The sequence below is a fragment of the Diabrotica virgifera genome, chromosome 4 (genome assembly GCF_917563875.1).
Source record: "Diabrotica virgifera virgifera chromosome 4, PGI_DIABVI_V3a".
NCBI classification, from domain to species: Eukaryota; Metazoa; Arthropoda; class Insecta; order Coleoptera; family Chrysomelidae; genus Diabrotica; species Diabrotica virgifera.
In genome coordinates this window covers 240,548,941-240,564,747 of record NC_065446.1, presented here as the reverse complement: position 1 = coordinate 240,564,747, position 15,807 = coordinate 240,548,941, and the positions used below count along the sequence as shown (strand labels likewise).

Below are 15,807 nucleotides of genomic sequence, written 5' to 3'. Positions count from 1 at the left end.
TTAAGCCAAATGTTTACGCTCGCGTACTTGTAAAGGTCACGTCATATTATAATTAGTGTGACCAACTAGCCCGAAAAATCCGGGACATGGCCCGAATTACGAAGTCGTGTCCCGGCGTCCCGGACATGGCTTCCGGGCCATCCGAATTTTCAAAGTTTTCGTAAAATTCTATTTTGAAATTTTGAATACGTTATTCTTCTAATAATTCACATCAAATTGAATTGGTGGGACGAAATGAAGTCAACAATTTCTAGCGTGTAATACTAATACCACATCCAAAACGTCCACATTTTATATCGCGGTATTATAGTTCTACGAAAACTCAAACTCTGGACTAGTCCGTCCCGTTTCTGTATTTTAATTATCGTCTTCTGAAAAGACGATTCAAAAAGATGGATATTAAATAATCATAATTATATTTTTATATTAACCTTTATTAAAAGGTTCCATTTACATGGAAATCCAACATCAGTTAATTTTTTCCTTTTTTGAGAACGATTTCCGGATTGGAAGTCGAAACATCAAAAACTAACAAAAATGTAATTATCATTACAACCCATCCCACCAAAAAAAAAAATTGTTAAGATAAAAATGTTAAATAATCAATAAAATTATTATATTAAAGTTGTAGATATATTTAAAAAAAAATAGCCCGTTTTTCATTGAAAAGTCCCGGATTTTAGGTATATTTTTTCAGCCGTGTCCCGAATTCGACAGAATTGGAGTTGGTCACACTAATTATAATGCACGTCGCGTTTTCGGCACGTAGCGTTTGCAGACCGTCAATCGGACTGCCCATTCACATTATCATACATAGAACGTTTACGTTGGTTTCAGTTTGGTGTGGTGCAGATGTGTTTATTGTCACAACACATGTTTACATGACAAATTGCCTCGAAAACTACTTTTTAAATTAGACCGGGCAGTATCGTCGCCCCGGCTAGCGAAATTATTCCGATTCGATATTTTTAAACAAACTTACTCAAAAAGAAGTCCTTATAACATATCCACAGGGTGCCGGGCGGTACCGTGGTCGAAAAATTGTTTAAACATTTTTTTTAAACAAATTCACAAAAATATTTTTTTCATTTCGAGCAATATTTTTTTAGATAAACTGGGTCATTCTGGGCAAAAAAGGTCTCTTGTCATTTTTCTCTAAAATTGACTGTTGTCGAGTTACATGCGATTAAAAATTTGAAAAATGCGAAAAGGCCATTTTCAAGGCTTAATAACTCGATTAAAAGTATTATTATGAATTTCAATAAGTGACCAAATCAAGTTTCAAACCCCTTCTTCAAGGTCCCAAAGAGATTTTTGTCATTATTTTACTACAAAGCTGTTATTTAACAATTAGCGCTATAGTCCAACTGTATCGTCGCCCCCGTTAGCGAAACTATTTCGATTAGATGTTTTTGCACAAACTTACTCAAAAAGAGTCCTTATAACAAACACATCCACAGGGTGCCGGGCGGTGCCGTTGTCAAAAAATTGTTTTTACAATTCTTATTAAACAAATTCACAAAAATAATTTTTTCATTACGAACGATTTTTTTTAGATAATTTGGGTTATTCTTAGCAAAAAACATATCTTGCAAAAATGCGGAAATGGCCATATAACTCGACAACAATCAATTTTAGAGAAAAATCACAAGAGACCTTTTTTGCCCAGAATAACTCAAATTATTATTAATTTGGGTTTAATTAAATTATTAATAAAAAATTATTTTTGTGAATTTGTTTAACAAAAATTGTTTAAACAATTTTTAGACCACGGCACCGCCCGGAACCCTGTTGATGTGTTATAAGGACCTCTTTTTGAGTAAGTTTGTGCAAAAAAATCTAATTTCGCTAACGGGGGCGACGATACATTTGGACTATAGCGGTAATTGTTAATAGTTAAAAATAACAGCTTTGTAATAAAATAATGACAAAAATCTCTTCAGGACCTTGAAGAAGTTGTTTGAAACTTGATTTGGTCACTTATTGAAATTCATAATAATAATTTTTAATCGAGTTATTAAGCCTTGATTTTTCGCAATTTTAGAGAAAAATGACAAGAAGCCTTTTTTGCTCAGAATTACCCAAATTATCTAAAAAAAATATTGCTCGAATGAAAAAATATTTTTGTGAATTTGTTTAAAAAAGATTGTTTAAACAATTTTTCGACCACGGTACCGCCTGGCACCCTGTGGATATGTTATAAGAACCTCTCTTTGAGTAAATTTGTGCAAAAAATCGAATCGGAATAATTTCGCTAGCGAGGGCGACGATACTGACCGGTCTAAATACTCGGTATCAAATTCAAAGAAATACCTACATAAACAACAAGGGGAAACGACCCGTATCTGTCAACATCCGAAAAATATTGTTTTCGAATGAACCGAACGCAGACGTAACGTGTCTTATACGCTACGTTACGTGTCTTATACGCACAATATGAATGGTTCAATTTAAAAACCATTAAATTATATTTTTCGCAAACGAAACGCTACGTGACGAAAACGCGACGTGCATTATAATACGAGGCGACCTTAAATATTCAAAACACCAAATGTGTGGCACTAGGTCAAACAACCCGACCTACAAGAATAATAATTGAAGACGTGGAACTGGAAGGTGTCGACATCTTCATATACTTAAGCTCGTTTTACTATGGCTTAAGAAGACCGATGGCCTCAAAACTACCTAGAAAAATTAAATTGACCGTCTATACAGGGTGTCCCGAAAAGATTGGTCATAAATTATACCACACATTCTGGGGTCAAAAATAGTTCGATTGAACCTAACTTACCTTAGTACAAATGTGCTCATAAAAAAGTTACAGCCCTTTGAAGTTACAAAATGAAAATCGATTTTTTTCAATATATCTAAAACTATTGAGATTTTTATTGAAAATGGACATGTATCATTCTTATCGCAGAAACATCTTAAAACAAAATGATACTAAAATTTGTCCACCCCATAAAAATTTTATGGGAGTTTTGTTCCCTTAAACCCCCAAACTTTTGTGTACGTTCCAATTAATTTATTATTGTGGTACCTTTAGTTAAACCCAACGTTTTTAAAACTTTTTTGCCTCTTAGTATTTTTTAGATAAGCCAGTTTTTATCGAGATGCGGCTTCTTTTTTAATATATTTACATAAAAATTGTATGGGGTTTTATTGTCCCTTTAAACACCCCAAATGTTTGTGTACGTTCCAATTAAAATATTATTGTGGCACCATTAGTTAAACACAGTGTTTTTAAAACTTTTTTGCCTCTTAGTCTTTTTTTGATGTCACCTTTTTTCGAGATGTGGCTTCTTTTTCAAAATATACCTATTAATTTAAATTATAAATAAATTTTCAGATTATTAACAGGTCTCTATAATCGAACTTAACCATATACAAACATGTGGTGGATTCGACAAATATTCAAAATATCTCGATAAAAACTGTCTTATCGAAAAAGTACTAAGAGGCAAAAAAGTTTTAGAAACATTGTGTTTACCTAATGGTGCCACAATAATAGTTTAATTGGAACGTACACAAAAGTTTGGGGGGTTTAAGGGAACAAAACCCCCATAAAATTTTTATGGGGTGAACAAATTTCACTTTAATTTTTTTTTAAAATGTTGCTGCCATAAGAATGCCTTATGTCCATTTTCAATAAAAAATCTCGTAAGAGTTTTCGATATGTAAAAAAAAACGATTTTCATTTTTTAAATTCAAAGAGCTGTAACTTTTTTTGTGTGCACTATTATATATAGGTAAGTGAGGTTCAATCAACCTATTTTTGACCCCAGAATCTGTGGTATAGTTTATCACCAATCTTTTCGGGACAACCTGTATATAAAGCACTAATAAGACCAGTGCTAACATATGGTTCAGAAACTTGGCCACTTACACAAAATGACCAAGAACTGCTCAAACGTTTCGAGCTAAAAATCCTAAAGCGGGACTCAAACGACTCGTGTACTAGGCGAATAATTGTCACTTGCTTATACTTGCCATGTCGTCTGAGTGGGTTACTCGTACAATTATTTGTCACTCGTTCATCTTCCAACTGTTGTCGGTAAAAATGACCCGAGTCAAAGGGATCACGATTATTTGCACACTTGTGAAGTACATACTTGTATATACTTGCAGAGGCGGTCAAACGAAATGTATAAATAATTGGCATTTACTGCGACTATTCATTTAGACCAGTGCATTTAGCACCAAAAACATCGGAATAAATCGATTTTTAAATACACCACCTAGAGACTTATGCTAGTTTTGCATTGTTTTCAGGATGATGTCAGGAAAAAAGTCTACAATAGAAAAATGGGTGGAAATCCCTAATTAATAATTGCTTTTTAAAGTTCTTAACATGCAGTAAAAAGTGCATAAACATGTCAAAATAAGCATATTAAGTTTTGTTACTCGCGGGGTTTTTGAGGTCGCTGAACATGACTACGCTATCAGAACCTACCCCCGGAGCACCTGATGCCCACGGTCACTGCTAGGGCACGTCATCTGGAGGTTCGAGGGCTAACGTCCCTAAATTGTCGCAGTCAGTTTACTTGGAGGTTTGTGGAGTCGCTGAATACGAATATGCCATCAGAACCGACCCCGGTAGCCCCTGGTGTCCAGTGTCACTGCTGTAGCACGTCATCTGAAGTTTCGGTGGATTTCGGCACTAAATTGATGCAAATAGATTACTCGGGGTTTTTTGGAGTTGCTGAACAAGAATTCCAAGGCACCATGTGGTTCGGGTGTCAGTTATGATGGCGTATTCGTATCCAGTGACATCAAAACCGCCTAGTAATCTATTTGCATGCATTTAGTGCCGACAACCTTCGAAACTCCAGAAGATGACGTCGTTCTTGGCAGTGATCGTGGGCACTAGGTACTCCGGAAGACGGTTGTGATGACGTATTCGTGTTCAGCGACCAGGGCCGTAACTACGATGTTGGAGGCCTCTGGGCAAACGTGATCTGGGGGCCCCCTTACGGGGGGCCTGGGGAGTTTACCCCCCAGCGGAAGGGAGGGGTCCGGAAAAATGTTTGACAGTATTCGCTTGAAAACGCATTTTGATGCATTCCGTGACTGAAGATTCTTGTACCTACATAATTTTAATTGACCAACACAAAAAAATTGAAATCACCTTATTTTAAGCTAAATAATTTTGCCAGTATCATCAATATAACATCTTTTCTGTTTTCATGAAAAATATGCTATAATGTTAATTACGATGTTCGGTTAAAATGTAGGTTAATAATCGCGTTATATTGCCTCTATCAGTATAAAGCGATACCAACTTACAGTGAAGCCGAACAATGTAAAAGGCAATATGCCTTTTTACAAATATGTTGTTATTATTATTATGTTCGTCTCTTTCATTTTTTTTGTTACTTGTCAGAAAAAGACTTAAAAGGCACTTCAAAACATTGCAAAATCGTATTTCAATGCATTGACTGCTTCAAATCTTCCAGCCCAGCTTGTTGGATTGAGAGGATTTACAGTCACTTTCGCAGAACACCTTTCAGATTGGTATGAGAACTTCAGTGCCTCCTAACGAATGACACTGTGGCCAAAAAAACAAACACTTTGAACAGTTTCAAAAAACTGGCAGATGTCTATCGTCTACAGCATCTTTCAACACAACATTCAAATTATGCGACGCGCAATGAACAAAAAAGACAAGGTTAAGACAAAGTAGCTGGGAAAGGCGACCCTATTCCGGTTGCATTTTAGTTTTTTTTTTCGCCAAAATAACTAATTTCCTCAGTAACAATTTATATCTTTACGAAAAGTCTCGGGGGCCCCGGGCCCCCTCTTCCAATGGTATTTTAGGTTTTATTACGCCGAAATAACTAATGTCCTAAGTAATAATTTAATTTTTTATATTAAGGTGCCGGGGCCCCAGCTTAGCTCATGTCTCAGGTACCCGTGTTGTGTTTCAAGAGCAATAGACTAATTTCACCAGAGAAAAATTAAAACTTTATGTTGAGGTTTACGATGCCCCTGTAAGATCTTTTTAAAATTGTGTCATTTGAAAATATTTCGTTGGGATCGACTTTTAAAATACATATTTTTATTTTCCTCTTTAAAATCTATGCATTGTAAACCAAACGGTGGCCCCTGCGGGGCCCCCCCTTTTCAGGGGGCCCCGAGGCACTGCCCCGGTTGCCCCAATGGTAGTTACGGCCCTGTCAGCGACTCCAAAATCCAAGTAATCTTGTTTTCGAGTTTCGAGGGATTTTGGTACTAAATTAATGCAAACGGATTATACAGGGGTTTGGGTACAGTAGAACACGAATACTCCATCAGAACCGGCCCCCGGAGCACCTTGTGCCCGTGGTCACTTCTACTTCTAAGGCACGTCAACTTCTGGGGTTTTTAAGGTTTTCGGCACTGGATACATGCAAATAGATTAAGTAGGCGGTTTTTGGGGTCGCTGAATACGAATACGCCATCAGAACCGACCCTCGACGATGCACCGACCACCTGGTACACCATGATAAGGCATGTTATTTTCAGGAGTTTGGAGGGTTTTAAGCATCAGGTCCAACGGGGAGTCGGTTTTGATGGCGTATTTTTGCTCAGCTACCAAAAAACTCCCGAGTAATCTGTTTGCATAAATTTAGTGCCGAAAACCCTCTAAACTCTAATGACGTGCTTTAGCAGTGAACCTGGATACCACAGGTGCCCCGATGGTCAGTTTTGATGGCGTATTCGTCCTCAGCGACCCAAAAACCCACGAGTAACAAAATCTGTCCCTGATACACTTATTTTGACATGTTTATGCACTTTTGCATGCATATCCATGCACTTTAAAATGCAACTATGCATTTCCAGCCATTTTTCTATTGTTGACTTTTTTTTCTGGTGTCATCCTGAACACAATGAAAAAAGTTGTAACTTTCTACGTGCTGTATTTAAATATCGATTTATTTTTTCCTAAATGTCCTGGTCTATTTATTAGTAATCACACCACTGATTCATTTGTCAAGGTCATTAAGCCAAATGTTTACGCTCGCGTACTTGTAAAGGTCACGTCATATTATAATTAGTGTGACCAACTAGCCCGAAAAATCCGGGACATGGCCCGAATTACGAAGTCGTGTCCCGGCGTCCCGGACATGGCTTCCGGGCCATCCGAATTTTCAAAGTTTTCGTAAAATTCTATTTTGAAATTTTGAATACGTTATTCTTCTAATAATTCACATCAAATTGAATTGGTGGGACGAAATGAAGTCAACAATTTCTAGCGTGTAATACTAATACCACATCCAAAACGTCCACATTTTATATCGCGGTATTATAGTTCTACGAAAACTCAAACTCTGGACTTGTCCGTCCCGTTTCTGTATTTTAATTATCGTCTTCTGAAAAGACGATTCAAAAAGATGGATATTAAATAATCATAATTATATTTTTATATTAACCTTTATTAAAAGGTTCCATTTACATGGAAATCCAACATCAGTTAATTTTTTCCTTTTTTGAGAACGATTTCCGGATTGGAAGTCGAAACATCAAAAACTAACAAAAATGTAATTATCATTACAACCCATCCCACCAAAAAAAAATTTGTTAAGATAAAAATGTTAAATAATCAATAAAATGATTATATTAAAGTTGTAGATATATTTAAAAAAAAATAGCCCGATTTTCATTGAAAAGTCCCGGATTTTAGGTATATTTTTTCAGCCTTGTCCCGAATTCGACCGAATTGGAGTTGGTCACACTAATTATAATGCACGTCGCGTTTTCGGCACGTAGCGTTTGCAGACCGTCAATCGGACTGCCCATTCACATTATCATACATAGAACGTTTACGTTGGTTTCAGTTTGGTGTGGTGCAGATGTGTTTATTGTCACAACACATGTTTACATGACAAATTGCCTCGAAAACTACTTTTTAAATTAGACCGGGCAGTATCGTCGCCCCGGCTAGCGAAATTATTCCGATTCGATATTTTTAAACAAACTTACTCAAAAAGAAGTCCTTATAACATATCCACAGGGTGCCGGGCGGTACCGTGGTCGAAAAATTGTTTAAACATTTTTTTTAAACAAATTCACAAAAATATTTTTTTCATTTCGAGCAATATTTTTTTAGATAAACTGGGTCATTCTGGGCAAAAAAGGTCTCTTGTCATTTTTCTCTAAAATTGATTGTTGTCGAGTTACATGCGATTAAAAATTTGAAAAATGCGAAAAGGCCATTTTCAAGGCTTAATAACTCGATTAAACGTATTATTATGAATTTCAATAAGTGACCAAATCAAGTTTCAAACCCCTTCTTCAAGGACCCAAAGAGATTTTTGTCATTATTTTACTACAAAGCTGTTATTTTTAGTTATTAACAATTAACTGTATCGTCGCCCCCGTTAGCGAAACTATTTCGATTAGATGTTTTTGCACAAACTTACTCAAAAAGAGTCCTTATAACAAACACATCCACAGGGTGCCGGGCGGTGCCGTTGTCAAAAAATTGTTTTAACAATTCTTATTAAACAAATTCACAAAAATAATTTTTTCATTACGAACGATTTTTTTTTAGATAATTTGGGCTATTCTTAGCAAAAAACATATCTTGCAAAAATGCGGAAATGGCCATATAACTCGACAACAATCAATTTTAGAGAAAAATCACAAGAGACCTTTTTTGCCCAGAATAACTCAAATTATTATTAATTTGGGTTTAATTAAATTATTAATAAAAATTATTTTTGTGAATTTGTTTAACAAAAATTGTTTAAACAATTTTTAGACCACGGCACCGCCCGGAACCCTGTCGATGTGTTATAAGGACCTCTTTTTAGAGGTCAGTAAGTTTGTGCAAAAAAATCTAATTTCGCTAACGGGGGCGACGATACAGTTGGACTATAGCGGTAATTGTTAATAGTTAAAAATAACAGCTTTGTAATAAAATAATGACAAAAATCTCTTCAGGACCTTGAAGAAGTTGTTTGAAACTTGATTTGGTCACTTATTGAAATTCATAATAATAATTTTTAATCGAGTTATTAAGCCTTGATTTTTCGCAATTTTAGAGAAAAATGACAAGAAACCTTTTTTGCTCAGAATTACTCAAATTATCTAAAAAAAATATTGCTCGAATGAAAAAATATTTTTGTGAATTTGTTTAAAAAAGATTGTTTAAACAATTTTTCGACCACGGCACCGTCTGGCACCCTGTGGATATGTTATAAGAACCTCTCTTAGAGTAAATTTGTGCAAAAAATCGAATCGGAATAATTTCGCTAGCGAGGGCGACGATACTGACCGGTCTAAATACTCGGTATCAAATTCAAAGAAATACCTACATAAACAACAAGGGGAAAACGACCCGTATCTGTCAACATCCGAAAAATATTGTTTTCGAATGAACCGAACGCAGACGTGACGTGTCTTATACGCTACGTTACGTGTCTTATACGCACAATATGAATGGTTCAATTTAAAAACCATTAAATTATATTTTTCGCAAACGAAACGCTACGTGACGAAAACGCGACGTGCATTATAATATGAGGCGACCTTAAATTGTACACGTCGTGTGAGTGCCCTGTTTGTCATTGCAATCGCAAACTCGTATACTTTCCAAGTAGGCGAATAATTCTGTACTTGCGAAGTACACGAGTCGTTTGAGGCCGGCTTAAGAATAATATGTGGAGGGATTAAAGAACAAGGTTTGTGGCACAGGCGTTACAACTTTGAGTTGTATAGACGTTTTGGAAAACCTGACGTTGTAAAATTCATTAAGGTAGCACGCCTTACATGGATAGGGCATGTAATCAGGCGAGAAGATGTAATCAGGGCCGATAGGACAACGAGCAAGAGGAAGACCGAGACTTAGGTACCCAGTACCCAGACAACTTAGAGAATTATTTAAAACATGTTGGAATTAGAGCATGGAGAAGAGTTGCCAGAGAAAGGGGCGAATGGAGGATTGTTTTGAAGAGCTCATATGGCTTTGGCTCATAAAGAGCTGTGACGGCACTGATGATGAATAATAATCGAAAATTACTTAATGGTACGCCGTAGGTATGATCGTCCAAGTTCGGCTCATGGAGGCACCCTGATTATCTCTAGAAATAATGATTTTTCTCTGGTAACAAAATATGACTTTTTGTTAAGTGAATCCTTCTTTGAGTTTTCCTTAGTTTATAATAAAAATCTTAATCTTTACATTATTTGCATTTATAGATCACCTGATTCTACCGTGGAACTATTTTTTCAGAACCTGCTAAATTTGTTAGATGACCTGCCTCATAAAAGCAGAAAAATTCTATGCGGTGATTTTAACATTAATTATGCTGCTGCTAGTGCTACCCAAGTGTCCCTGGCAAACATATTTGAATCGTATGGTCTCTCAATGCACGTTGATTCTCCTACAAGGATTACAAAAACTACATCTACCATAATCGATTATATTGTCTCAGATTTCTCACCCCTTGATGTCTGCTCTACAGTTATTAATGCGGGACTATCTGATCATGAAGCAGTGTATACGAAGTTTAACATCTTCAGCAAACCCTCCTCAAAAACCCGACGTTTAGGTAGGATTTTTTCCGCCCGGAATTTTCGTAAATTCCAAAATTTATGCTTAACTTCCGAGTGGCAATTTCCTTCTATCGACGTGGACTATAATTTCAGTGTTTTTCTAGATAAGCTTCTCCACATCTTCAATAAGGCATTTCCTTTAATTCCTATTAAGCCAAAACATCGGAAACCTTGGGTTACGAAAGGTATTCGCATACCAGCTAAGAATATGCGTTCACTACTATACATCAAGAAATTTACTACCAATGTTGCTGTCACTGAATATATAATGAAGTACAGGACAACATATCTAAAACTTGTCAGGTCAGCTAAAAAAGCCTATTATCAAAATCGTCTGGGAAGCTCTAAAAGTGTTGCAAAAGAAACTTGGTCTATAATAAACGATCTTCGAAATAAAACTCACAAAGCTCAATCATTTTCCCTTCCAAATCCTGAAAGTCTAAACGACTACTTCGTTAATGTGAGTAAAAATATAACATCAACAATTTTGCCGCAACAAGATCCTATTTCCTATCTTCCTAATTCAAGACAGGTCTCGAATTCATTCTTTTTACGACCAGTCGATAACTCTGAACTTATCCAAACAATCAATTGTATCAAAAGCAAATCATCCTGTAGTACTGATGGACTATCTATAAAAATTTTCTCTAATCTCACAGAAAATGTGTTGGAAATCCTCCTCTCACTAATTAATGATTCCTTCGAAAAAGGTAAATTTTCAGAGTGCCTAAAGACAGCCATTATTATTCCTCTTCATAAGGGTGGCGAAAAATCTGATGCCTGCAACTATAGACCTATTGCCTTACTACCGGTACTCTCCAAAATTATTGAGAGACTCATTAAAACTCGACTTATGTCCTTTATCGTTGATAACAACATTTTATCACAAAATCAGTTCGGCTTTTTAACAAATAAATGTACCACTGATGCCATGTTTTCTGTACTACATGAGGTTTACCAAGCACTAAACAATAATCTTTATACTGCCACTGTTTTCTGCGACTATGCCAAAGCTTTTGATTGTGTAAATCACGACATCTTGATTACAAAACTAAATTTCTATGGAATTCGAGGTATTTCTTTGAATTGGTTCCAATCCTACTTGAATAATCGGAAACAACTAGTTAGAGCAAATGATACTGACTCTAGTCTCAAAAACATCGTCTGTGGAGTACCACAAGGTTCAGTATTGGGTCCTATACTGTTCCTTATCTTTATAAATGACATTACTAATTTAAAAATCAATGGGAAAATTTTTCTTTTTGCTGATGATACCAGTATCACTTGGAGCAACTCAACTATTGCATCTCTTCATGAAACTATAACTTCGGATCTACTGACGATAAAGACCTGGTCTGACTCTAATTTACTCTCTTTTAACGTAAATAAAACAGTAGCATTATCCTATAAAGGAGCTCTTCAACCTTTGCCACTTCATAACAGCCAGATCAGTACCGTTGATTCTCTAAAATTTCTTGGTATTTTTTTAGACAGCAACCTCAAATGGTCCCTTCATATCGATTCGTTAAGTAAGAAACTCGCCTCAGCTTGCTATGCAATACGATCTGTCTCAAGGGAACTCAATTTAGCATCTTCTAAAATAACATATTTTTCGTTGTTCGAGTCTCATCTTCGATATGGTCTTCCTTTTTGGGGTTCTAGTACAGCTGCTCAATTTGATGTCATTTTTAGATTGCAAAAAAGAGCAATAAGATATTTGTTTGGCCTCAGAAGATCTACACATTGCAGAAGTTACTTCAGAGATCACGAAATTTTAACACTTCCATCTTTATATATTCTAGAAACGGTTTGTTTAATTCGTAAACACCTTCATGTCTTTCCATCAAGGCCCAATCATCTTTACTCCACCAGAAATTCAATCTTTGATATTTATTTACCGATTCCATCCACTGAGTTAGTAAAGAAATCTATATTATATTCCGCAAAGAAACTGTACAATCATCTTCCGTTACAACTTAAATCTGCAACATCTTTCCCTAAGTTCCGAAAAATGACAAAAGCCTATCTATCCAAAAGACCATATTATTCAATAGAAGAATTTCTTAATGAATAACTAAGAAAATTGGGTTCCAGCATAAACTTGTCAGTTCCTTATGTTGTACCTATTTTATTTTATTTGTTGTATGTTCAATTTGCAAATTATATATGTTCTGCAATAAATTGTTTTTGTCTTGGCTTTTATATCTTATACTGTACATTGTTGACGATTTATCTAATTTTAGTAAATTGTAGTTGTTATTTGTTATTTATATTATGTTTTTCTTTTGACTGTATGTAAGCTTTGTCCATAAAATTGTAAAAATTTTCAGTGGCAATAAAGCATATTTCTATTTCTATTCTATTCTATTCTATTCTAATCTTGATGCCTTCATTTTATTCTTTCAGTGCCTCTTGTTTACGATTTAAATTCATTTGTTATATTTTATTTAATAGTTGTTTAAATCCCGCTGCGACGGGCCTGGACTGTTTTTTGTCACAACATATAGATCCAAAATCTAGTGCCGAACCAGCCGGTTTTCATATATTCCTATTTTTATGTATAATGACTTGGCCTCGAGACTGTGAAGAATAAACACGTTCTTTGTCACGCATTTTGTAAAATTGTACAGTAGTCAGTTCTTAAATAAATTGTAAAAACTGTTATCTACGTTATTGTCACTCAACTGAAGTGAACGAGATTTATTCTCATCAACCAATGGTCCTTCGAGCCGGTGTAGGACAATTGCCAGTAGGTAAATCAATCGCTGACGATACCGTACTTTTAGCGGGAACACTAGAAGAATTGCAACACCTTGCTCAACAACTAAATATACATTGCAACGATTATGGACTAAAAATAAATTTGAAGAAAACCAAGTTCATGGTATTTACAAAAGCACAAAACATCAGAGTTAGACTAGTACTGGATAATACAGAAATTGAGCAAATATCTTCGTACAAATACCTTGGAGCATGGATCACAGAAGATACTGATCAGACAAAAGAAATAAGATGCCGCATTGAAATTGCACGATCCATTTTTAACAGAATGAGGAAACTTTTCTGTAATCGCAATATCAATATAACGCTCCGGATAAGAATGTTTCGTTGTTACATTTTCTCCACCCTTTTGTATGGGGTTGAGGCATGGACACTAAAACAATCCCACATTAAAAACCTGGAAGCATTCGAAATGTGGTGTTATAGACGTATTCTGAAAATATCATGGACAGATCGTAAAACAAACGCACAAGTGCTCGAACAACTAGGAAAACAATGCGAAGTTTTAAATTCCATAAAAATCAGGAAGTTGGAGTACTTGGGGCACATCATGAGAGGTGAAAAATACGAACTATTAAGGAATATAATGCAGGGCAAAATCAAAGGCAGAAGAAGCGTAGGAAGACGTAAAATCTCGTGGCTACGCAATCTCCGTGAATGGTTTGGATGCAGTTCAATTGAAGTGTTCCGGCGCGTAACCAACAAAATTATAATTGCCAGAATGATTTCCAATCTTCGATAGGAGCGGAACTTTAAGAAGAAGAGAAGAAATCAATCACAGACAGTCGTCATATTATGGCTGTCTTTGTTTGATGTATGCTGTTAGCTATGGACAGGTGGTTTAAGTTAATCGTTTCAGTTTTTGTTAGTAGGAAAGAGACGTAATATAAAAAATAATTCGTGAATAATGTCATACTGTGCAAAGATCCAGCGGATGAACCGCATAGCACATATCATCGTTTATTTTATTTTCATATATCTTTAAAAAATCTTTACTTACAATAATTTTGTTTTACACAGACATCCATGGAAGCTTTAATCCACCACTTCAAGCTCTTCACCCAGGGATACCAAGTACCTCCTGGTGAGACATATACAGCCATAGAAGCTCCCAAAGGAGAATTCGGCGTGTACCTCGTGTCCGATGGAAGCTCGAAACCCTACAGGTGTAAGATTAAGGCTCCAGGATTCGCCCATTTGGCCGCCTTAGACAAAATAGGAAAGAACCACATGTTAGCCGATATTGTCGCTATAATTGGTACTCTTGACGTTGTATTCGGTGAGATCGATCGATAGGTTATTTTTAAATTAATTCAATTGTTTATTTAAGGTAAAGAAACATTTTTGTTAAGTGTAAATAAATAAAATGTATAATTCCAACTGGGCTGGTCTTGTGATTTCAATTATTACCCAATTTGATACCACAAAATCCGATTTTTCAAATTTTATGTATATCCGGTTTTATTATGTGGAATGGAGGCGTGGACAATAACCGCAACTTTAATGAAAAAAGTAGAGGCCTTCGAAATGTGGGATTGCCGACGTATATTACGTACATCCTGGCAGCAAGTAACCAGCGAGGAGGTACTACGCCGGATAGGTAAAGAGAGAGAGGTAGGAATAACTATAAAGAAAAGAAAGTTGGAATACTTGGGTCACGTTGTTAGGCACAGTACATATAAAATACTTCAGCAATTATCCAAGGGAAAATAGACAGCAGAAGTGAGAATTGTAAGAAACCAAATAGACTATGTATTAATTAGACAAACCTACAGGAACGCAATTATATCTCCAAAAACAAGTAGGAAAAACAGTAGGTCCAGACCAAATCCCAGTAGAAAGCTTAAAATGCATAAATGATGAAACTTTAGACATTATAGTAGACTAGTTTCGCACAGTGTACAAAACATAATACATACAGTCGGAAAAATGAAAGAATACCTATCAACGATCATATCAACCACATATTATTAACATAATTGAGGGGGCCAGACGTAAAAGGGTTTATGTGTAGTTTTGATAGTTCTGAGATAATCAGCTTCAAAGTTTGAGTTTTATAAATTCTAGGAGTCATTAAACTAAAATATGTCTAGTGTACAATGTACTATAAAATGATAAAAATATAAGGGTACATTATTATCTTACTATATCCTCCCTTTTTTCAATTATTAAAAAAATGTACTTGAATCAGTACATGGTGTTGAAAAGAGTTACTGGTAAAACGGTTCAAGTGCAGATGTTAACTACATATTACTATCATTTTTGTCCCAGCTGTTATCCACGGTGTAACTACAACTGGCACGTTGCATAATATACTTCGTCTAATTTACTAACCGTTGCACGTCATCTGCGTCATAGCCTGTGATGTCGCATGATACCAACACGAAATATTTAGGCGGTAGATGTGTTCTTTTTTAGAATCACTTTGCCGAGTACATTGGAATTACAGCAACTAGACATATTTTATTATATACGCGTAGAAATAAT

General features: G+C 35.6%; 1 protein-coding gene across 1 annotated transcript in view; it reads left to right on the top strand.

Annotated features, from left to right (window-relative positions):
* The window catches only part of LOC114327291 (NADH-ubiquinone oxidoreductase 49 kDa subunit), a 35,941-nt gene extending 21,241 nt beyond the window's left edge, over window positions 1–14,700 (top strand). Inside the window, exon 7 of the mRNA XM_028275865.2 lies at window positions 14,341–14,700. Within this exon, the coding sequence (XP_028131666.1) occupies window positions 14,341–14,616 (276 nt within the window). The 3' untranslated portion in view covers window positions 14,617–14,700. The remainder of the gene's footprint in view (window positions 1–14,340) is intronic.
* Window positions 14,701–15,807: the final 1,107 nt, after the last annotated feature.